At 36.3% G+C, this 25848-nt stretch overlaps 1 protein-coding gene across 3 annotated transcripts in view; it reads right to left on the bottom strand.

Annotated features, from left to right (window-relative positions):
* The window catches only part of LOC109102771 (A-kinase anchor protein SPHKAP), a 117807-nt gene that overhangs the window by 50989 nt on the left and 40970 nt on the right, over positions 1-25848 (bottom strand). The window contains exons 1-2 of one of the 3 annotated variants that reach the window (XM_042743485.1): positions 24962-25096; positions 19981-20077 (exon numbers count right to left, since the gene is read on the bottom strand). In XM_042743485.1, the coding sequence (XP_042599419.1) occupies positions 19981-20024 (44 nt within the window). In that variant the 5' untranslated portion in view covers positions 20025-20077; positions 24962-25096. Of the gene's footprint in view, positions 1-19980; positions 20078-24961; positions 25097-25848 lie in introns of those variants that run through there. The other 2 variants (XM_042743488.1, XM_042743486.1) reach the window with 2 other exon arrangements.

The following is a 25848-nucleotide window of genomic DNA, read 5'->3' as shown; positions in this document are numbered from 1 at the left end:
AATATTTTTGACTTTTAAAATAGCTGCTTTCTATTTTAATATATTTTAAAATGTAATTTTGTATCCTGTGATCAAAGCTGAATTTTCAGCATCATTACTCCAGTCTTCAGTGTGACATGATCTTTTGAAATTATTATAATATGCACACTTGCTGCTTATTATCACTGGTGCTGAATTATTATTAATGGTTCTTATTTTTATCAGTGTAGAAACAGTTTTGTGGAGACCATATGATTTTTTTTCATGATTCTTTGATGAAAAGTAACTTTAAAACAATCAGTTTCCACAAAAATATTAAGCAGCACAACTGTTTTCAACATTGAGAATAAGAAGAAATGTTTCTTGGGCAGCAAACCATTACAGTACTCTCAAGTATATTTTCACACCCTGCAATGCAAAAATCTTCTTTCCACCTCCAATTCCCAAGTCAAGATTAATGGACTAGTTCATCCAAAAATGACAATTTGCTGAAAATGTACTCACCCTCAGGCCATCCAAGATGTACATGAGTTTGTTTCTTCGTCAGAACAGATTTGGAGAAATGCAGAATTGTGTCACTTGCTCAGCAAAGGATGCTCTGCAGTGAATGGGTGCCGTCAGAATAAGAGTCCAAACAGCTGAACAAAACAGCACAATAATCCACACCACTCCAGTCCATTGGTTATCGGCTTGTAAAGTGTTTTTGTAAAACACAAAATTATCAAGATGTTTTTTACAAGTGAAAACAGTTCAAAATAGCTCTAAACTAATATGTGAGAGGAGTTTTTTAGAAGGAAACATTATTATGCACTTAGTTTAAATAGATTTGCATCTTACAAACGCAGCTTTTCATTTCACAAAACATAATTTATGGATATACCTGTTGATTATTGTGATGTTTTTATCAGCTGTTTAGACTCATTCTGATGGCACCCATTCACTGCAGAGGATCCATTAACGAGCAAAGTGATGTAACGCTAAATCTCTCTTTCTGTTGCCATGAAGAAACAACTCATCTACATCTTGAATGGCCAGAGGGTGAGTAAATATTGAGAAAAAGTTTTATTTCTGGGTGAGCTATTCCTTTAAGGCACTCTGCAATAAAAGCTGCCCGAAAATGTGCCTCTTTAGAGACTTGCTCTTATGACATGATAAAGTTTTATTCTATAATATAAATTATGCAGAAGGCATACAAGCAGCAGATGTTTAATCATTAAACATTATTCTGACCACATCTGGTTTGATTTACTGCTTCTTGAATGACTGATACAAGTGTTATTGGCCGAACACTGATACAGCTCTGACATGACTCTGATGTCTCTCTCTCATCAGTCTGTTTAGCATGCATTATCTAGAAGTGTCCCTGCTGGGCCCCCCGTGATGGCGACTGACAGCTGTCACTGTGACTTTGATGGCAGCAGAGAGAGCTGGCCTTAGGGTTACAACATGGACACACACTCTTGCTCATCATGTTCATATATTCTTTATCAGTTTCTCTCTTACTAAGTAGTAATTTTAGTAGCTATGCTCCAATACGATACTCAGCATTATTTCAGTTGAGACAGACCGATGACAGATCTGATATCAGTCAGACAGGGCCGATCCAAGTCCAATACTCTGCACCATTAAGCTTAATTAAACTTAACCATTATGTTTTTGTGCTCTGTAATCCAAGTCCTCTGAAGACATTTGATAGCTTTATTTGAGAAACAGACAGTATATTCATTTGTTCAATTTACATTCACAGCTCTTCGCTTCACTGCCGCGGTCACTTTACATCTGTTTGCACTCAAAACTTTCCATTATGAAGTGACATTCACCTGTGACTCAAAAAAGTGATGTGGCTTTAAAGCACATCATCATGCGCATAACAGCTTTTGTGTTACTCTGCACAGGAACCTTTCTCTTTTTCACAATTACATCATGATAATGTCTGGCCTATGCATTTTTTTCTGTCATCCTGTTCATAGAAACACTGTTTATATTATGTATATATTTACATAGTGATAATTATCACAAATGTATATTATTTGATTGTTATAGATTTGTAGATTGCAATTTTAAATGATTTTAAAATATAGTTACTTTCACTTTTAAAAGATCTTGCCAGATGTGACAGAAAGAGGTCGACACCCAAGAGGTATTTTTATTTAATTCTTTTTTAGGTTAGGGTTAGGGTTAAAATTTTCACTGGAATTACTGTTAATTTGAATGTTGTATGTAATGCATCCAAGCTAAATATTTGATTTAACTCGTCCTTTTTAATGATAGTGTATCAATGGTCCACATAAATATTAAAGGGGTCAAAAACAAATGTTTCTTTGTGAACTCTCCATGTTCTCCTAACGCTGGGAACCTTCTGATATTTGTAAAAAGATGCGAACATGCTGTTTAAATCGAACGGATCAAAGCAAATCTTTTTCACTACATTTGTCCTATACACTATCTATCTATCTAGCAGTCTGCAGTTAGCAAGTTAATGAGGTATTGATATCATAAACTGTATCATTACTGTATCAGATTGGCAGATACTCAAGGATGCAGTATTGGTATCTGTACGGGACATGAAAAAGTACTATCAAGACCTTTGCCACGATGTTGTGTAGATGATGAAGTGAGGAGCAAAATAACACAGACGGCAAAAGAATACTAAACAGCTACAGCCTGAAAACCTCAGAAATTCATTCAAGACAGAGATGAGGAGCACTTGAGCCTTTGCCCAAAACGAAAGACTGTGAAAGAGCCTGCTTTGATGAAATAAGAAAAGTGAAACGAAAGACTCAGAAGAGAGAAAGAGAGATAGAGCACTATGGAAATCAACCGAGAGTATCCACTGTACACACAGACAGATGAAAAGAAATGTGAGTAAGGCAGAGGCCATGTAAGGGAAATGATGGAGGAGGAGGACATGAGGAAGACGGGATGTGACACCGACCTGAGATATTTATGGGATATAGGTTGCCTGACCCACAGGGCCCAGGGGCTCTTGGGAAAGGACAGGCTGTGTGATGTATACACATATGTGTGCTCTTTCATGACCAGGGTCTGAATTTAGAGTTATGCAAATCACATGCAAATTTCATGTGTCACTTTAATGATATGCTAATTCCCGGTGTTATCTAAATGCCGTAAAGACAGGAGTCTGTCATCTAATTAGGAGGGATGCGTATGAGTCAGGGCAAGGTGTGTTTACAGATGCAGGAGATGCTATCGTGTGTGTGTGTGTGGATTACAATACAGCTGTGCTGGAGAACGAAATTAAATTGACAGTTATTTCCACCTAATTCCAAAGTCAGATAAGCGCGGCCTTTTATCACATCATCAAAGACACTGAGTGCCCTTTGTCAAGAGTACATCCAGCACACCCCGTCGCACGCTCTCCAATAGAGTACAAGCACAAACAGCAGAGTTATTGGAGGAGGCACACAGGGTTTGGCCCACGTGGGTGTAATTAGTGTTAATGGGATAGTTGATCAGTATAATTACTGAGACTCTTGCTGCTGTTATTCTAATCGTGGGGATTTATAAGTGTGTCTGTGTCCTCTGCACATCAGCTACCTCTCATAATTCACATGGTTACGACCTGCATCGCTGATTGTGATAATCACACACCGCTGCTTTCTTTCAACGCAAATGCGATTGTGGGAGTCGCTCTTGTGAGATTGCACTGTAGAAAATGTTGTTTTTTTTTAAGTTGTAAGTAAAACAAAGATTACTGTAGTATTGGTTCTTCATTGAAATACTATTTCAGTTGTTTCGTGTTTAATTCATTGTGTTACTGTTACTTGCCTTTTCATTATAATTATTTGTGAAACTGAATCCAAATTTCTGTGTGGATATTGTTTCTACGGCATTGTTTTTATTACCTTATTTTAGTCTTTCTACTTCAAAATGTCATGTTTAATTCAATGTGTTACTTGCAGTTTCTTTGTAATTATTTGTGAAATTTTCTAGCAAATTCTTAATGAGAATGGTTTCTTACACCAATTTTTAAGATTACGCTGTAGAAAATGATTTTTAAAGTTTTAAATAAAAGAAAGCTTTAATATTAGAGTATGGTTTACAAGAAAATACTTCTGTTTAAAAAATTGTAAACAAACATTTTTTGAAGTTGTAAATAATAATAAAAAAACATTATTAAAGTGTTTCAAAAGAAAATACAACACTGTAAAAAATGTTTTCAAAGTTGTAAATAAAATAAACATTACTGGAGTACACTTTACAAGAAGATACTATACTGTAAAACGTAAAGTTGTAAATAAAACAAAGATTATAATATCTTTTACAAGAAAATACTATTTTAGTATTTCTACTTCAAAATTTCACATTTAATTAAATGCCTTACTTGCCATTTCTTTGCAATTATTTGTAAAATTTACTAGCAATTTCTAAGTGAATACTGTTTTAAAGGGATCAATGGATGTCTGTTGTTGATATGATTCTTTAGGGTCTTAATGAAAAGTCTGTAACATAGTTTGGTTAAAATTTCTCAATGGTAGTGTAAAAAACACCTTTTTTTACCTTGTCAAAAACAGCTTTTTTTAGAGCAGGCCGTTTTGTAGCATTTTCCTTTAAATGTTAATGAGCTCTGCTTACCCCGCCCCTCTCTTCTGAGCCACTTTCAGAGAGACTTATTTACTTTAGCCGCATTCATTGCAAAATTAGCTAATTAGCACATTATTAGGAAAGGCAATTTGCAAAGATTCATAAAAAAAACCCCACCAACTTATACTCATTTCTTCTGTTGGTAAAGCTGGATCACAAATGATTTGCGCGAAAATAGACACATTTATGTAGATCGAGGGTGCATTCCCTTCAAAAAAAAACATAATCCACTGCTTCTTCAGCGGCTCAGATGTCGGGAGTAAATGACGACTGCTATGTTCATTATTACATCCAACAACAGAACACCTCAATCGCTGAGGAGTGATTCTTGTCTACATCTGCTCCGGTGCTGTTCAGCATTCAACACAATCATCCCTCAACAGCTCATTAACAAACTGGTCCAGCTGGGGCTCAACACTTCGCTGTGCAACTGGCTGTTAGACTTTCTGACTGGAAGACCTCAGGCAGTGCGGGTCGGCAGGAACACATCCAGCACCATCATACTGAACACTGGGGCCCCCCAAGGATGTGTGCTGAGCCCCCTCCTCTTCACTCTGCTGACCCACAGGCCACGACTGCACACTGTCACACAACTCTAACCTCTTTATTAAGTTTGCAGATGACACGACTGTGGTGGGTCTCGTTAGCAACAGAGACGAGACAAACTACAGGAGCGAGGTGAGCCACCTGGGCAAGTGGTGCAGTGACAACAGTCTCTCTCTGAATGTGGAAAAGATGAAGGAGACTGTTGTTGACTTCAGGAGAGTGCACACTCAGCATGCTTCTCTGACCATCAACGGTGCGACTGAGTTCCTGGGTGTGCACATCACAGAGGACCTCTCCTGGACCGACAACACCGCAGCACTGGCCAAGAAAGCACAGCAGCGTCTCTACATCCGCTGCAAACTGAGAAGAGCCAGAGCCCCGGCCCCCATCATGTACACCTTCTACAGAGGCACCACCTAGAGCATCTTGACTAGCTGCATCACTGTGTGGTATGGCGCCTGCAACGCGTCCTGTCGCAAGTCACTTCAACGCATAGTGAGAGCAGCTCAGAAGATTGTTTGTGTCTCTCTCCCCCCCTCCAGGACATTTACGGAACCCCTCTGCATTGCAGGTGATCCCACTCACCCGTCACACAGCTTCTTCAGTCTGCTGCCATCAGGGAGGAGACTGCGGAGTCTCCAGGCCAGGATCAGCAGATTGAAGGACAGCTTCATTCATCAGGCTGTCAGGAAGCTGAACTCCCTCCCGACCTTGCCCCACACCCCCCCTTTTCCCCATGTACCACTGAACTCTGAACCTCAGCCACCTCCCCCACCACCCCCCGCTCCCACTAACACACTGTGACCTGCACCAGACACTTTGTGTAGCATTGGTCTGCTCACCACCTCATTCAGCATTTAACTGACCTCATTCAACTACATCTTCTGTCAGTTTAAATAAAGAACTGCTCTCTGAGATTTTTGACACTTTAATCAGACTAAATAAGCTAATTTGCACTACAATCATTATATCTGCACTGTTTGTTTACTTCACTGGTTTGCACTCTTTCTGGCATGTGCCTTGTACTGCTTTACTTATCTTTCTTTTTATATGACCTAATTTGTATATTTGTATAGTTGTATTTTATATTTTATCTGTATTTAATGTTCTACTGTTAGTGTTATCGGTATGCACCAAGGGTCTGAGAGTAACACAATTTCAATTCTCTGTATGTATGTACTGTACATGTGGAAGAATTGACAATAAAGCAGACTTGACTTGACTTGGTGAAACAATGGTGGACTGATGACAGCTCACATAGGGCGGGTCTAAGGTAAGACGCCAGTCCAGTCTGTGCAGAAATGCCACTGTCAGTCACACTATCGTGGGAGGGGCCTGTCTGTGTGACGTCACAAAGACAGGCAGAGATCGACACAATTTGAGAAAGGGGTAAAGATTTTGGTAGAAAAAAAAAAAACTGGGTGGATTGTTATCATTATAGGGTGGTTGTGTACACACATTTCAGTTCAAACAACATGTAAAAGTGTGTGTAGCATCCTATGACCCCTTTAAAGCAAATCTCACACCAGTTTTTTTCAGAGTGAAGAGGGAAATCACATCGATGACCTCACATCACGTGTGTTTATGAGTTTGTGGTGGTGGAAGGATTGTGTTGACAGATTGTGTTTCCAGACCACTGGTGATAGAGCGTCACCATTCAGACCAGCATTCTGCTGTGCCAAGATTTTCTCTCTCCGAGCATCAGTTACCCGTCATGACTGTCTGGCACGGTGAGTTTTACATCTGTCATCTGACTGATCTTTATTCACTGTCCGTTGTCTATGATTATAATCTCCTCTCCACTTCTAACCTTTTCCTATCACTCATTATCACTTGACATTTCTCTCACAAGTCCAACATCCTCCACTGTCTGTCACTATCTCTGTGTCTCTCGGTACAGATGAAGTCCTGTTGTCTTAAAGAATAGATTATATTCTGTCCTCATTGTGCCACAAACCCGTGTGACCTTCCTCCCTGGACAAAAGCTGATATTGTGCAGAATGTTTATGACCACTGACTTTAATAATAGGGAATACATACATATATATATATATATATATATATATATATATATATATATATATATATATATATATATATATATATCAACATTCTTCAAAATATCATCTTTTATGTTTTCTTTTGGGTGAACTATTCCTTTAAGACTTTTTAAGGTCTTTACAGAGCAAACCCATACAAAATCAAATTACAGTAAATATTGTATCTCGCTTACTTTATTAAACTGGTATTCAACTGCAAAACTGGTGCACTTTAAAGTTTAAAATACTTGTATGTCAAGTTTAAAATACTTGAATATGTTTTATTCAATATACAGTATACATATGTATTGAAAATGGTTATATTTCAATACATATGAATTAAAGTTAAAATTAAAGTTAAATCTATATTGCAGATACGATAATAATTTGTTTAATGAAAATAAATTTTCCTTTTCTGTCTGGCGGTCCAGAGAGAAGTCACAAGAGTTTACATGAAATTAAATGCCTTATACCATTTATTATGTAACCAAAATACCAGTAACATCCAGAAAAAAACAAGTTTAAACATCATACAGGACTTTTAAATGATTACGAAAAAAGTCTTATTTTGAAATGTCTGTGCTCTTTTACTTCCAACTGCTCGTTCAAAAAAAATGAGGGAGATAAAATATGCACGCTTAACTATCTATAACATATTACAATATAAACACCATGAAGTAAATACTATCATAATTTATCAACAGTAGATCATACGAAATCTATTGGCATACATGCATGGTATTAATTGAATGCAAACCATGTGGAATTTATGTGATTTGTTTCATTAAGTCAGTCTTTTGAAATTTATTAATCACTACTGCAGATTGCGATTCCTGTTTTTTCATCTCCAGATTTAAAACCTCTTAAAATGATACTTTAAGTTATTTAAGACTTTTTACAACATTAAATTTGATTCAATTGAATTTAAGACATCTTAAAGGCTTAAAAACTAATAGAATAGAATAGAAAAACTCCAAAAATGACAAAAAACACGTAAAAAAAAATTACTTTTTCTGAAGCTATCAAATATAATTTATTTACATTCAGATATGGTATGTCAAGATGTGTTGTGCCAGATCTGCGCAGGCTAGAAATAAATTATTTTTTTTTTTATTCTTTCATGAATTCATTATAGTGCAACCTGTGTATTGCTAAGAAGAAAAAAAAAAAACATTTCATGCCCTTTATATATTTGTATTATTTATCTCTGTTCTTTTCTATATCTCTTAATGTTTGTGTACACATTTGTTTATTTTAAGTGTGTGTGTGTGTAGTGATCCAAACCAGAGGGATTACTCAGATTTGTAATTAGTCCAACGGATGCTTCAGACAACTTAATTATGTTCCTTAATTAACATGCAGACCAAACGGAATACCAGGTGTTTGGACTCCTCAATTCAATTAACACTCCTTAATGCCAGTCGACCTGCATGGCAGGGCAATACATGCAACAATTATGGATCAGGATTAGAACTGAGACATAGCTGAGTGGCATATCAGAGGACATTATCATATACAAAAGAGGCATAATGTACTGCTAATAATGGCACACAGACGGCCACGATCATTCCTGGAATATAGAAGTGCTTCTAATGATCTGTGGAAATGGGACTGAAATGCACATCATTAGAACAGGACTAAAAACAGAGCCATGAGGCCGACACAACAGCAGGAGTGACGTTAGTGACATATGTCTTATATTTTCAAAGGAAATCGTACACATTAAATGTTATGTTAAACAGAATGCATTTCTCATTAAACAACTTATGTTCATTTATATTCTAAAAATCTGGCTTTTTATCACTCCTTATATTACTGTATTCCTTGTCGCTGTTGGCTTTTGGCAATTCATTCCTTTGCAGAACAGTAAAGAAGAATTTTAACTGAAACCATGGTCCTTGGTAATTCATAAAATCCAAGTTAGCATAAAATAAAATAAAAACAAATCACCATCACTACTAGAGTAACAAAAAAAAAAAAAAAGCATATCAAGGAATGCAAAATTAATACCCAAGGCTCCTGAGGATATATTGAGCTCTTACGAAGCGAAACAATCTGTCTGTGAGAAACCATAAAAAACATTCATTTGGCCCCTTCATTCAAGTGCTGAATATGAATAAGTGCTAATATTCATTCAGCAGAAGATCAGACAAGCCTGTATTTTGGCTCATTTCCAGTCAGACTGACTGTCAGGCATCTGAAAGTGAGTTTTGATTGAGATGGTTCAGTCCGAAATGGTTTTGTGAACTGGCGGATCCAGTTGCCAGAAATGAACCGGTTCTAAAAAGTTATTCATTTGCAAACTGGACATCACTCTAGACAGTTTGCATGGGACTCTGGATTATATAATAATGTCATAAATAATGTTCAATTTCTTGCACAGCCATTTTTTAGCTTCATAAGACCTCAATGTTTTGTCTGGAGCTATGGGTATAAATTTTGTGTTGCCAGTAGCAAATGACTTGCATTTTATGAATCACCAGGGACCACAGTTTCAACTAAAAATCAATGATTGTTAAGACATTTTTCACTATAGTTGTTTTTCATGTCTATACTGCTATAGTGAAATGTACTGTAATTCCTCAACTAAATGCTTTACTAGCTGGCATGAAAAGGTTATGAGATGCCAGCTCCTGTGGTCCTGCAGGCTAGCGTGAGAATGCACTTGATTACACTGGCACAGACTGCACACTCACACCTGTATATCAGTGTTGCACAGAAAGACAGAGAGACTGCATAATATTAAAACAAAAACACACTTCAGGGTTTAAAGTCAGAATGAATTTTAAATTCACCCTGTCTGTTTTCTAAATGTATATATTTGACCGTGATGTGAACAGTTCATCCATGCTTTTATTATTTATCCTCTTGTTGAATATTCTCGGGGTCTGAATCCAGCTCAAATTGATATGGCAATATTGACGCCATCCTTAACTATACCAGAGCAGATGGAACTTGCTGCTTTGGCAAGGGGCGGGGCAGTACTGAAACACGTCTAAGCTATTCACCAATCACAACGCACTGGGTCATCTAACCAATCATAAAACATGTAATTTTTTGGAAGGTGGACCTTCATCAAACCCGGAAATAATCGAGCCATTTGTGAAGAAAGGTATTGTAATAATGTAAATTATGTGAAAAATAATCAGTTTTTCGAACCACCAAGCATGAGAGCATGTACTAGAACACCCCCAAAACAAAATCAAGACTTTGTAAAAGAGCATAATAGGACCCTTTTAACATCTTGTGAAGTGAAAAGCTGTGTGTTTGTGACTTTTTAAACTTCAAAAATTTGCCTCCGGCTAAAATACTACTCCTATATGCATGACATTGCTTTCTCCAGTAAAAAAGTGGACTCATCTGAATGAGGAAAGAAGTATGCAAAGATCAAACACTGTTTACAGGCGAAAACAGTCTAAAACCTTTCTAAACAAATGTGTCAGTGGATTTTGATGTGGGAGGACAACAGACTTTTTCACTTGTGGAAGCTTATCATGGATTACAGACTCATATTATGACTAAAAGTGATAGTTTGAAGTTAAAATGTCTTAATGATGGATTTGTTTATTATAAACATGCAGCTTTTGGCTTCACAAGATGTAGATTACTTGTGGATTATTGTAATGTATTTATCAGCTGTTTGGACTCTCGTTCTGACGGTACCCATTCACTGCAGAGCATCCATTGGTGAACAAGTAATGTAATGCAAAATTACAAAAACGTTGTAAAAATGTGTGTGTGTTTTCTGGCTGTTATTTTCTGATTTATGCAGTGATAAAATCACCTCTATAAAAACCTTTGATTTAGTATGTCAATAAAATTAAACAAGTGTTTTGAACCAGCCTTTATCCAATGTTCTGATTTCTGTTCTGGAAATGTGCATATTTGCATATGTCTCGTTTGCATATTTAATAAACATAACATTTGAGAAAACAAATGTTTGCTATTTTTAAATGTAATCAGCCCACTGGGGACGTATGGTGAGATCCATCACGACACATGCAGTGTCTTGCCTTAATTTTTTAAGCCCATAATTTTTAATCAAAATGTCATGATTTGATCTCCCGCTGAAACGACAGACTTGACTTCACTCTGGGGATGAATGCCGGACTACTCCAATCATTTTATACAAATGGCACTTTGCTGCTCTCACACAGTGGGTTTGCTGTTGGATCAAGTGTAGTTTGCACTGCCCCATGCTTCAATAACAGTCCCTCTCTGACGCAAGTTAATAAGGGAAATCAATGGAGTGTCCTTTATGGACATTGCAGAGCTCAAGCAACTACGTATGTATTTTAATGCGACTCATATAGTGTGCTAATGACTCTTGCAGAGGCAGTAACAGCTCTCATAAGAGCCATTCCAATGCAAAGCCTGCATTACACTGTGACAGGTTCACAAAACAATCTGCGCTGAAATGTGCTGCACAAACCGTTAAGGTCAGGCTGAAATGATTGGGGACCTTGTTAAAAATAAACTTCAGGCTCTCTTTCCTAATGTTGGGATGCTCTGGAAGGATATGCAGTGTGGCTGGTGCAAAACACAGCCAGGAAAAGCACGTTCTAGTGTTTAGAAAGAACAGTATCTTCTGCCTTATTCGCTCGCAGTATGTTTATCATAGATCAACAATGATTTTAATATGTAAAGGCAAATTTGATTTCTCATCACCTCTCCAAGGACCAATTCACAAAATGAACATATCTACTCGCTTTAAAATCCACCTGCTATATAAAATTCACCCAAATATTGTGCATCCTGACAGATACAAAAAATCAGTCATACACATACACTCACAATTACACACATAAATTAGCAATTGCTGCCGCAATTCCAAGCATGAAAGAAAAGAGTTACTGACTATTTCAAGCGTTAGAAAATGCAAATTGTTAAATATCTGAAAGATGTAAATCCTTAATTGTTATACATGCAAATAATATATTTATTTTACAATATACATTATTATTCATAATTGTTGGTATTTTTTTCTTTCTTTTTTGAAAGAAATGAATACTTTTATTCAGTAAGCATGTGTAAAGACTTAGAGTATATTGTTAGAAAATATTTCTGAAAATATTTCATTTTTACCTTTTTATTCATCAAAGAATCCTTAAAAAAGTATCACAGGTTCTGCAGCTATATATATATATATATATATATATATATATATATATATATATATATATATATATATATAGCTGCAAAAACGATTTTCAATACTGACAATAAATCAGCATGTGAGATTATGTGATTATGTGACACTGACAGGAATAATGAAAATTTAGCTTTGCATCACAGAAATAAATTATATTTTAAAGTATATTAAAATAGAATACCATTATTTTAAAGTGTAATAACATTTCATTTCTGTATTTTTGATCAAATAAATGCAGCCTTGATGAGAATAAGAAATCTTACTGATCCCAGACTTTTAAACAAGAGTGTATATATTATTTACATTATGTGCATTCCCACTTTAAAATTCCCAGTGGATTTCTGAAGTCACATCTCTGCACTAATCACAGAAGCAATAATGACTCTCATAAATAGTAAAAAAAAGAAGAGAAGAAACTCTTAATGAATGTTGTTATAGCTTAACTTTAGAAGGAGAAGGAGAAAGAGAGAGATGGTACAAAAAGGGTCAAGATGAGATCATTTTTGACCACAGTAATATGACACTCTGTTACCCCAAAGTTGCCATCACACCAACTTGTCTGCAGGTGTCTGTAACAAAGTTAATCAATTCTTATCAATAATAAAACAGGGTCCAGACCTGAGCCAATATTCATTGGGAGGTATCAATTAACTGTGCGCCTGTAGAAAACTAATACTCAGCTGGATCTGTCAATTTCTTTTAGGCCTCATTAGCAAACAGAAATGAATTATGTATGATCGCCTTTTAAATCAATTATAAATTAAACCCTGCAATGGAAACAGCAGGTAACAGGAATCAAAGGAGCAGAAGGAGAGAGGAGAAAGGGAGATTTAGTTTCTGTCATGGCACAAATGGCCTCCATAGGAACAGCAATGAAAAAAATTCTGCCACCTTCATACTTTTATGGTGTTTTAATGGTTTCTTTTTAGCTACCGATAGAACCGGAGACACATCAGGGGTTCTGCGGGTTTTATGAAGGTCCATTTAAGACTTTTTAAGACAATTTCAAGATTAAATCGAAAGGGTAATACAGTATGTTCTCCGAATGTAATTGTCTAGGGAGCAGAAAATGAGCTGCATTAGCAACAAAATACAACATTCAGCAGATCTCCATTAATTCATTTGACAAAATAGCTTAACTAGAACACAAAAATAACTTTTACCGTATCTTCTGAACACACAGCAAAAAAAATAAATAAATAAATAAATAGTGCTGTTCTTCCTCAGTATTTTTGTCTTGTTTTCCAGTGCAAATGTCTTAAGTTTCTTAAGATTCACTGAAAAGCACAATTTCTTGGAGGTCTTGTTTTCAGAGAAATTGATTAAAATGAAGCAAGTTCATGATTAAAACAAGAACAAATATTTGTCAGTGTAGGGGCTCAGAAAAATCAAGGAAAAAACATTTTCATAAATCATAATTTGTTTTTAAGAAATTTGTTTCTGTTACACGGAAAACTACTTCAACTATCTTAATTTTGCATTTCAAGTAAATATATATCCTGAGTTAAAGGGATAGCTCACACAAAGGTGAGAATTTTGTCATAATTTACTCACCCTCATGTTGTTCCAAACCTGTATGAGTTTCTTGCATCTATTGAACATAAAATTAAATATTTTAAAGAATGTTGATAACCAAACAGTTAATCGTAGCTATTGACTTCCACAGTATTTTTTCCATAGTGGAGGTCAATGGCTGCCGTCAACTCATAACAGGTTTGAAACAACGTAAGTTTGAGTAAATGATGACAGAATTTTTATTTTTGAGTGAACCAGCTCTAAGGCAAAAACTTTCTGTTATGATTTTAAGGCTTTAATTTGTCAAAAGTCAAAATTAAGACTTTTTAAGACCTGCAGAAAACCTGGCACATAATATCAAACATATTCTTTAAAAATATTATTCATTCATTTTGTATAAAAATAATGTCTTAATGAGGAAAAAAATGACTGGGTGCACCTGTGAGATCAGTATTTCTCTCTTCTAATATATCAGCTGATGTATCGTCTCATAAATTGAAGGCACTGATGTTAACAGGCAAGGATCTGCAGATGCCACACAGGGCCAAGCAGGAGTGAGTCTAAAAATAGCACATGAATGTCTACTGTACCCACGTTGCCTCCCTGCCCTTGGCCCGATCCTGGGCCCTTATTTATCAACAGTGCGTACGCACACATATGTGTGTGTAAGGACAGTTTCATGCAAATTGTGGGATATACCAACTTGTACTTATGAGGAATGTTTGTAAATATAAGCACAACTCTGAGCCTGCTTACACAGAGAATCTAGTGGTAGAATGGAAATACTACAAAAAGAAAGTGCCGCTGCATGTTTCCTTTAATTGCAAATACTCAATTTATAAATTCATACTTCAAGCTAGACATTTGTATAATTGGTAACAGACACACTGCAAAAAAAAAAAGGCTTATCTTACTTAGTATTTTGTCTTGTTTCTAGTCAAAATATCTAAAAATTCTTAAACCAAGATGCACTTACTAGCTAAGCAAAGAGACTTAAAATAAATGAGGGCCCTGGGCTTTAGGGGCCACTATCATTTATTAAAATTGACTGCAGGGGAAACTCTTTACCTGGTGATCCGGCAGCATGAAATGACCCAGAACACAACTCAACATGAGCAAAAAATAAGCCAATAAACCAATAAGAAAGAAGCAAGAGATTTAATCTGCTGGAACCTCTTCTTCATAAGCTCTTTTTCATCTCTTCTTGTTGTTGTTTATTTGTGTTTGAGTTTACCATTGTGTGTTTTTGTGTGAAACAGCTTATACAACGCCTATTGTGTTCATTTTGCATGGTTGACAGTTGAGTCCCAGCTCTATGTCTCTCTCTTTCTTTACGTGCCAGAGCCCGACTGCAAGGAAAGCATGCGAGCATTACTGTTGCGGATTAAAATTCAAATTGTGTTTCATGAGTTTATCTCGCCGACCAGAGAGAGAACAAGAAACAGAGAGTGAGAGAAAGTGAGGGAGGAGGGGAAGAACCAGCACTGTGAACAGGAACAACAAGCATGGAGTAGACAAAAACACAGAAGGTGCCTTCAGGTTTAATGTGCATCCATGTCAGAAGTTGCAAAGGTAACTTGGAGACACTTTGTCCTCCATTCTGGGTGACTTTCAAGCATGAAATGAAATCAGTTCAGCTGTTCGGACTGATACCTCCCACTTTCTCTCTCGCTTTTTCTCTCTAGAAGTCATACTGTATGAAACCCATATTATATGTAAAAGTGTTCCTGTACTGTTGCCCAAATAGTAGAGCAAGATGCTTGCAATGTTAAAGTATGGGTTCAGCTCCCAGACAATGCAATACATGGAGGCTAAAGTTCAAGTTAACCACTGAGAGCATCTCAATGTATCCCATTGATGCTTCTTTTTTAAACGTATTGCTATTTGCAATTACTGCCATTGTCATGAGCAATTTGGTGCAGAATTCATGGCTTGCAAACTGCAAACTAAAGATAAAGAACAGGCTGAACAAGACGCTGATAACCTGATTCATAAAGTGATTTTGTTTGGTAACATGAACATGAATCTGGAAGAATTTTATTACATTGCATATTTTGTCAGTTTGGAAATTAAATGTCTGGTGAGTGGCACTGAAATGTTAACACTCCATTGCGTTTGAGAATAATGTAAGACCTACACAAACCTAATCAATAGTGTTAACAAAAGCAAACGTGACATAAAAACACACTTGCTGAAGCAATCATGCCATTTAAGTTCCTTTTACAAGTCTTTTATTGAGTAGTGCAGCCTGTGTTTGAAGGGATTTGTGCCACACAGTGCAGTACCAGGTGTGCTACCGAGCAAGTTAACGTCATCTGAAAAGCCAAACATATGGAGCTGTTTGATGCAAGTGGAAAAATGTATTTGTTTACAAATTATGCACTATGACAAACGTGTTTTGAGGTCAAAACATTGTATTAGGAACGGCACCAAACTAAATCCATAATCTGCTCCTGTAGTCCTAATCTGTTGAAAAGGAATGAAATGTATGTATAGGTACATTTTTTGATGTTTTTTAAAAAATTTTTTTACAAAGGCTGTATTACCTACAACAGCTGAAAGCAACTTTTTGGCATCTGATGAACATTTTACTTGGCCTTAAGTAACTTCCTTGAAAAAGGAAAGGTGGAGGAGTAATTTATTACATTTTGATGAAAGATTACAAAGGCCTGATTTTTTTCTTTTGCTTAACGTTAACGATCTCTCAGAGCATCTTCATCCTCTCCAGACTCAGGAATCAGGCCAGCAGACCACTCAAAGTATTAATCGACAGCTAGTGCAAGCCAACACAAGTGACCTCTGCAGGACCTGCCAGACATCAGACCGCCTCCTGCCAAAGCTCTTGTTGGGCCATCATGGGCAAGAGTCGACGTTTCTTTGTGTTTGCTTGTATGTGTGTGCGTTTGTATGTGTGGGAGTGTTCGCAAACCTAAACCCCAGCTAATATCATTACCAGTCATGCTGCTCCAATATAACCCCACTATGGAGACATAAAAGACCTCAATCAATTCAGGTCTAGACGTTACTGGCCAATCAATAAACACATAACATCACAAATAAAATGGAAAACACAAAGAATAGCTTCAAGCCTACATGGTGAGGGCAAAAACAAAGGAGGAAGAGAAGAGGAAAAGTGGGAGGAGGATTTGGGCGAGTCCTGCGGGCTGCTTTTGTTTGTTGTAATCAGGTCTGGTGATCTCAGATGCACATCTGCTCGAGTCTCCAACATGGCTGGATGGTATAGAGCAAAATAACAGCATCCTGTAATCCAATTGTTCTTGTTGTGCAAACAGCAGGGGCGCTGCAGGATGGCATGCCAAAAAATTATAAGCAAACTGTAATAAAAATAAAACACCATAGAAAAAGTATAGCAACTTATAGTGCACTATATAGGGGCTAGGAAGCAATTTCGGGCAGAGCTTTTGATACCCTTTCATAAATACACACCTGTGGACTCTCGACACAGACTCTCAAACTTTAGCTCAAGTACAGCAGAGTGTAGCCTAATTATGTACACTCAGTGGGGTTTTATTTGTCAAATTATGCAGATTCACTTCCTGACCCCCTCCACGCATGGACATGTGAGTGAGGTAACACACATGCACAAAGTCCTCCAAACACTCATATCCATGAGCACACACTAATGAGAGCATCTCTTCATTACCTTTCTGATCCCAATCAGAGTGAAGACCCCCCAAATCCCTCATTAATTATCTACACACACACTTATATTGTGTCCTTTCCTTCCCATTCACAAACTCTTGTAACCTTCAGGACTTTCATCGTGTCATTTACAACTCGCATGCTGTTCTAAAATGCATTTTCTCTGTGGAATTTTTTTTTTAAAGACTATGGATATAAATATCTATTTATGTTTGGATGAAATCTAAACCAAAAAACGAAGAAAAAAAAAAAAAACACTTCCAAACTTTTGACCGGTGTGTGTGTGTGTGTGTGTGTGTGTGTGTGTGTGTGTGTGTGTGTGTGAGAAACATTTCTTCTTATTTTTTTTTAAAACTAATTTTGAATTATTTGTTCTATACTTATTTTACAGAACCTGGAACTTGTGAAAAAGAAAAGCATTAACATTCTTCAAAATATCTACTTTTTGTGCCACAGAATATAGAAAGTCTTACAAGTTTGCAACAACATAAGTGATCTCATCATTCCCCGACATACAAACACTTCCGATGAGGCAAAATAACAGAAATTACTTCACAATATGACATTTAGAGACAGAACACATGACATTTGTCTTATGCTTGATTGCAGGAACAATTTTCACTTACGAAACATCCTGCAACCCACCCACCCCACTACACAACAACATATAGACCCTTTATTAAATCGCAGCCATCTCTCAAACTTAAGTCTGCAGTTATGTACACACATACACAAACGCAATGGTGTACATGATGAAAAACAACTTGTCTTTTTACACCTGCACACTCAGCACCCAGTCGGCCACTGCAGATTTTACGATCCCCCACCTGCCGCTGTCTATGGCGTATCTCTGCGGCACACAGAAGTGCTGGCCTTTCCATTCTCATATCTCTCTCTCTGCACCCACAGCTATTACGCCTCTAACATGATGGGTGGCGGCAGTTTAATGTATTTATGTCTGAGGAAAAAACAGCTTGCACTGCCCCCTAAAGGTATGGAGGGGAACAACACAGCAGATGGGTTATGATTGCTGTAATTTTGCATGTGACTGAATAGAAAATCAAGCAGGGTATGTACCAGGGTAAATTTTTAAATATTACTTGTTTGGTTGCAAATGACTTACTGAATGGCTCCAGAGACTCCAGGAATATATGTATAAGAATTTACATTACATAGACTACCAGAATGCTTGGGATTGGGAATGTTTCTGAATGTGCCTTCTGCTCACCAAGGATGCATTTATTTGATCAAAAATACAGTAAAAAAGTGAAATATTATTACAGTTTAAAATAACAGTTTTTTTTATGTGAATATATTGTAAAATGTAATTTATTCTCTGTGATGCAAAGCTAAATCTTCAGTATCATTACTCCAGTCTTTAGTGTCATGATCCTTTAAAAATCTGTCTAGTATGCTGATTTGATTTGATGTTTGGAATAATTAATAATTAAATAATCTTATGCTCACCAAGGCTGCATTTATTTAATCAAAAATACAGTAAAAACTGTGAAATATTATTAGATTTTAAAATAACTTTTTTAAATATATCACATTCTATGACAGGCTAATTGACCCTGGCAAAAACATAAAAATGCAATTAAATAAATCCAAATGTAAACTGGCAGTGGTGTCTGTCCACAATAATTGGAAAATCATGTGAAAATTCAATGCATTTATTCGTTTAATATCTGGAGTCTCTAAAATTCCAAACAGAATGAAAGCAATATTTTGACAGAGATTGTTTCTTGGATGTTATTAGATTTTTTAATATAATAAGTTCCTTTAAGATTAGGAAAAGTAATAAATTCATCAACCTGACACTTTGAGCTTTTAAATGGCTGTTGGGGTCTATCAGACTCCAAACACGAGAGTTCATCTAAATTTGTCACACATTTCTTATTGTAGCTTGTTACTTCAGTGGTTTTTAAAGCAGACAAGGAGCAGACGGATCCGATGAGGGTTTTATGCAATTAAATTTGCCAGTTTACATCAGTGTAAGCTCACTCAATCATCCAAAAACCGGATAAAATAATAAACAGCACAGAACCCAGAAACAGATAGCTGAGATTAATCTAGCGAAAAAAAGACTATTTAAAGCCAAAGCCTTTTAGCAGGCATTAAAATACACTAATATCTACACTGGGTGAATGAGAGCATGTTTGCGGGAACACTAGGGAAGATTATTCACTTGATTATAACAGTGACTCAAAGAGACTAATCCTCTGTAGACTCTCGCCTGGCTGCCACCTTCATTTCCTAATGGCACAAAGAGGAATATAATCCACCTTTCTTGCAGGTTTTTAAAGAGCAGGCACCTTGGATGAAAAGATTAAAAGGCAAAAAGGGAGTGATGTTCCACAGAAACAATGGAAAACACTCATTAGAAGGATTATTCCAGTGTTAGAATGCACCTAAGGCACATTTTTATATATCTTAACATAATCATCTTGAACATTAAAAGAACATTTATCATGAACGCACCTCTCCGTGAAGTTTCGGAGGACGGTGAGCAGGTTAGCCAGCATGTTTGCCTCTCTTCTAGCCTTTTCTGGTGCTTAGGATGTGGATTGATCTATACCTGGAAAAGAATAAAGATCAAAATTGAAAACAATACACAGAATGAATTGTTCATTATGAGAGCTTTACCTCTGATGGCATTTATTGGTAAGGTAAAACTTAATATGCAATGCTTATAATTATATTCAGTTGTGCCAATCAATAACGCAAGCATTTGTTTTATTTGCATACTGCATGAGAATGGGTAAACGGTTAATCACAATTATTTTGCACAAAAATATAAAATAAATATTAATAATCACGATTATTGTCATTTTAATTTTTTTATTTTTATTTATGTATTTTTTACATTTCATTGGAATTGTTGCGAGAGAACATCAACTTACATAGTTTGAATGAATGACCGTGTAAAAAGAAAACAGACTGGCTGTATTACACCTTTATTTGAGCAAAATATCTTAAGAGAAATCACTTTTTTTCATGCATATGGTTGCCAGGTTGGGTATATTAGTTAAAGCACTGGGCAGCCAGAAAATGCATCAATTTATGAAAAAACTAAAACAAAAAACAAAACACTGATTAGGGTACTCAACAGGCGGCCCGTCTGCATTAAATTTGTGGCCCGCATCATGCTAAAAATTAATGAATTTTTATTACAATTAGCACTCAAAATATTTGGAAGTTTGTTTTTTTAACTAACTGAATAAATTCACAGTAGTGCTCGATCTCTGCAAGCACTGAGTTTGAGTCGCTAACTTGCATTTAAAAAGCACCACGCCCCAAACAACTGAAAGAGAAGCGTTGTCCAATAAAAGAGGACATTTAATAACATGATTTTACTCCACAACATCAGTCGAGTGTTTGAAATAACATAATTTTGAGATCTGATATGTATGGAAGCCCGTTTCCGCCACTGAAAAAAAAAAAGAAGGTATTGCGAGTATTGAGTAAAAAAATAGTCAGAGTTGTGAGATATAAACTCACAATTGTGAGTTATAAAGTCAGATATGCGAGATAAATACTTGCAATTACGAGTTATAAAGTCAGAATTGTGAGATATAAACTTGCAATTACGAGTTAAAGTCCAATTTTGAGGGGATTTTGACTTATATGTTCTTAGAATTGCAAGTTTATATCTCACAATTCTGACTTTATAACTCGTATTTGCAAGGCAAGGCAAGTTTATTTATATAGCACATTTCATACACAATGGTAATTCAAAGTGTTTTACATAATAGAAAAGAAAATAATAATAAAAAATATAGATAACAATAAAACAAGGAATTTAAAAACTTTGAAAATGATTTAAAAATTTATTAAAAGGTTTTAAATGAATTTAAAACAGTTAAGAATAGAAAATGATTATACATAAAATATAGTACAATCAGTTCGGACATTGCACATTGCTCATTCAATAAATGCACAGCTAAACAGATGAGTTTTGAGTCTGCATTTAAATGTGACTAATGTTTTAGCACATCTGATCTCTTCTGGAAGCTGATTCCAACTGCGGGTGGCATAATAACTAAAAGCAGACTCCCCTTGTTTTGTGTGAACCCTTGGTATTTCTAACTGACTCGATCCTAATGATCTGAGAGCTCTGTTAGGTTTATATTCAGTGAACATATCTGCATTGTATTTAGGTCCTATGCCATTGAGTGATTTGTAAACGAGTAAAAGTACTTTAAAATCAAGCCCTAAATGTAACTGGAAGCCAGTGTGAGGACCTGAGGACTGGTGTGATATGCTCAGATGAGCTGCAGCTGTCTAATAGTCTTCTTGGGAAGGCCGGTGAGGAGACCATTATAATAGTCCACCCTGCTGGTGATAAAGGCATGCACAAGTTTCTCTAAGTCTTGACTGGGACCAAAACATCTCATTTTTGCCATGTTTTTTTTTAGATGATAGTATGCTGATTTACAGTAGTTACTGCTTTGACATGACTACTGAAACTAAGGTCTGTCTACAGAATCACACCGAGATTCCTGACTTGATTTTTAGTTGTTAGACCCCTAGTCAAAGTATGCATTCACTTTGAGAACTTCATCTTTGTTTCTAAATGCAATAACTTCAGTTTTCTCCTTGTTTAACTGAAGAAAGTTCTGGCACATCCAACTATTAATTTCTAATGCTCTATGATGTCTATTTGTATACTGAAAAAAAGGTGTAGGATTTACTTTGAAAATCTTTCATTCAGAAATTTCTAATACATTTCACAAATAATTACAAAGAAGTGACAAGTGACACATTAAACGTGAAATTTTGAACTAGAAAGATTAAAATAGTGTGTATTGAAACATGCTTGTACTACAGTATGTTTCTTTCAAATAAATGCCACTTGTTTTGATATTTTGTTATCTTACACCTCAAACAATTAATTTACCTAATGTTGTCCTGTACCACTGTACACTAAAAGAACCTGGTGTATACACAATTTTCACTCAGGAATCACAATTAATCAATTACTGTAATTACCAAAAATATAAGCGTAACAGTGATGTTTAGAACTAGACAGACTGAAACAAAAGACTGTATTTTCTGGTAAAACATACGTCTTACAGCTTCAAAAAAGAAAAAAAAAACATATTTACAGGATACTGTGGGTAAAAAGATCAATATTCTCTCTACTGATCCAGGAACAAATTCCTCAAAAGTGTCCAGTGTAATGGGGTCACCTCTCATGAAGCGAGGCTGTGCTCTGCATTGTGTTTGTGTGAACTGGTGGGTCTGGATGTGAGAGAGTGTTGTGCGTGTGAAACAGATGGCTCCTGCTAAGCGCTGTGCTTTCCCTGGTGTCATATGACAGGTGCTGCACTGCTGCTTTACAGCATAGTGAGAATGGATTCATCTCAAATTCAGCAGCAAACACATACCTTCACAAACGCCCCCAGTTTATGTCTGTGTGCTAAAATTTAGAATCATTTTACCGCCACATAAACCAAGCAATTACCTTCTCTCCCTCCCTCAACCTAAAAGCCCATCACTGGTCCTGTATCACACTTTAATGTGCCTGTAAACCAGTTCGATGGTTTAATAATAGTGCTTTCCATTTTGTCGTAGCTGACTCACTACTCTTGTGCTGTGTCTCAGTCCACTCCCTAGATCCCAACTTCATCAATCAGTACACTGTGGACATAAATTCAGGCACAAGCAACAGCCTTGATCCACTAAACATTGAGACACTGATGACTCAATTTGGCACAATTATGGGGTCATACATTGTCAGGTAATAAAAGTAACAGTATATCAAAACTGCTGTATAACATTTAAAATACACTGGAATTGTGAAATGTGAGCTTGTCTGGCATATACAAATTAAACAAATTATTATGAATCTATAAATAAATAAATATTTAAATGCTATTATTTTTAATCAGCATCTAATAACTCAAATTAGTATACTTAAGTGGAAATATATGGAAATTGTTGTAACATTGTTAATTCAAACTCTAGTTTAAAGACAGAACTTAAAGAGTTAGTTCAGCCAAAAATGAAAATTATGTCATTAATGACTCACCCTCATGTCGTTCCAAACCCGTGAGACCTCCGTTCATCTTCGGAAGACAGTTTAAGATATTTTAGATTTAGTCCGAGAGATTTCAGTCCCTCCATTGAAAATGTATGTACGGTATACTGTCCACGTCCAGAAAGGTAATAAAAACATCATAAAATTAGTCCATGTGGCATCAGAGGGTCCGTTAGAATTTATTGAAGCATCGAAAATACATTTTGCTCCAAAAATAACAAAAATTACGACTTTATTCATCATTTTCTTCTCTTCCGGGTCTGTTGTGAACGTGACAGCTGTTACTGTTGACGTACGACGCTGCTGACGTGTTTTCTGGTGCACCCAATAACAAAGATAACACGTCAGCAGCATCATACGTCAGCGGCGTCAATGCAGCGTTGTGAACGCACTCACAACAGACCCGGAAGAGAAGAAAATGATAAATAAAGTCGTAATTTTTGTTATTTTTGGACCAAAATGTATTTTCGAGTGCTTCAACAAATTCTAACGGACCCTCTGATGTCACATGGACTAACAATATAACGAACGATATGATCATCCGCACGTGGACAGTATACCGTACATACATTCTCAATGGAGGGACAGAAAGCTCTCGGACTAAATCTAAAATATCTTATACTGTGTTCCGAAGATGAACGGAGGTCTAACGGGTTTGGAACGACATGAGGGTGAGTCATTAATGACATAATTTTCGTTTTTGGCTGAACTAACCCTTTAAGGCCTCAACATATTTACACTTGCACTCATCCTCTGATTAATCTTGCAAGACTGTTTTGTAATATAAATATAAGTGTATAATATAACAATTATTGTAAATATTGTTAAATTGAATATAATATTTTAAATATCAGATAATAAGGTTTTGTCATATATTTACACTTGCACTAATCCTATGATTATTCCTTTACTGTTTTCTTAATAATATTAATACAAATTATTGTTGATTAAAATATAATACTTAAAATTTCATAAATATCTTTTACAGACAGAAAATAAGTCTTTGTCATATATTTACACTTGCATTTGTCATCTATGGAGGCAGATTAGACTCAATAATAATTCACGCAAAAGACACAATACACACATTTGTATCCCAATTCACATGCATGAAACCCACTTCACGTGCACGTAAAAAAAAAATATATATATTCACAAAAAACAATTCACGTGCACAAACTAAGAATATACATCCATAAAATATGTTTAACAAAAGCATAAGTCATCTAATGATTTAAGAAATTCCACTATTATGGAAAAAGAAGAATTATGGCGATCAGCCGCCTTGGCTGAGGTGCATTCTGGGAATTTCTAGGGAGTGAACGCCTCAGTGCACAGTAATGATTCTCATAACTGGACAGGTTTAAAATGTCTGACTCCTCGGATAGTGAACTTACTACTGAGCTGATTGAAACATACCCTTATCTTCAAACTGTATCGTCCTGAAAAGCCTTCTGGGTAATTACGGAATGGTTCAGGCAGTATGTGACAGACAGATCTAGCACAGTTTTGATTTAATGTGTCGCTCTCCTCTGAACACCTGAGTCACATTTCCAACAACAGCAACGGTGTTTATCTGAGGGGAAGACAAAGACAGAGCATGATGGACAGAACTGGATAGCGATAATATTCATCATTCATTAAAGTCCAGTCTAGAGACATAGTGTGTAATCCATTAGCCTGCTACACTTCAATCGCTGGCGTGAGTGTGTGTGTGTGTGTGTGTGCACGCGCATTGAGTGTGCTTGAAGACTAAAGTGCCTCTATCCATCTTAAACTGACGGAAGGATGGGCGAAATATTGATTTTACTGTTCGCACTCTAGTGAAGTACAGATAACCAGCTAAATCTGCTGAACGTGGCGTAAAGTGTAACACAACTTACAGGTACACAACTAAAGACGTACAACATGCTCCATGCAGAGTTACTTCAGTGTTAATTCCATTCAGCGCAGTCATATTCTCCACAGGGGCTGTTTCAATATACATGCTCAAACAATTTGCAATGAAATGGTAATGATAATATTTTTTCACATTCTCTTCCTGACTGCCCAAGGCATGGAGCTGAATGACATCACGCAGCATTACCAACAGCATTTATCTCACCTCCCCAGCTCTCACACTCATTATCACACACACACACACACACACACACACACACACACACACACACACACACACACACACACACACACACACACACACACACACACACACAAACTTAAGAGTTTTAAAGTTTAGAAACTTGCTGTAGAACAGTATGCACCATCACCCTTCTTATACACACTTACATAATAACAAACACTTA

The sequence above is a fragment of the Cyprinus carpio genome, chromosome B18 (assembly GCF_018340385.1).
Source record: "Cyprinus carpio isolate SPL01 chromosome B18, ASM1834038v1, whole genome shotgun sequence".
Taxonomy (NCBI): domain Eukaryota; kingdom Metazoa; phylum Chordata; class Actinopteri; order Cypriniformes; family Cyprinidae; genus Cyprinus; species Cyprinus carpio.
Note: the sequence above shows the minus strand (reverse complement) of the source record. Positions and strands in the feature narration are given on the sequence as shown.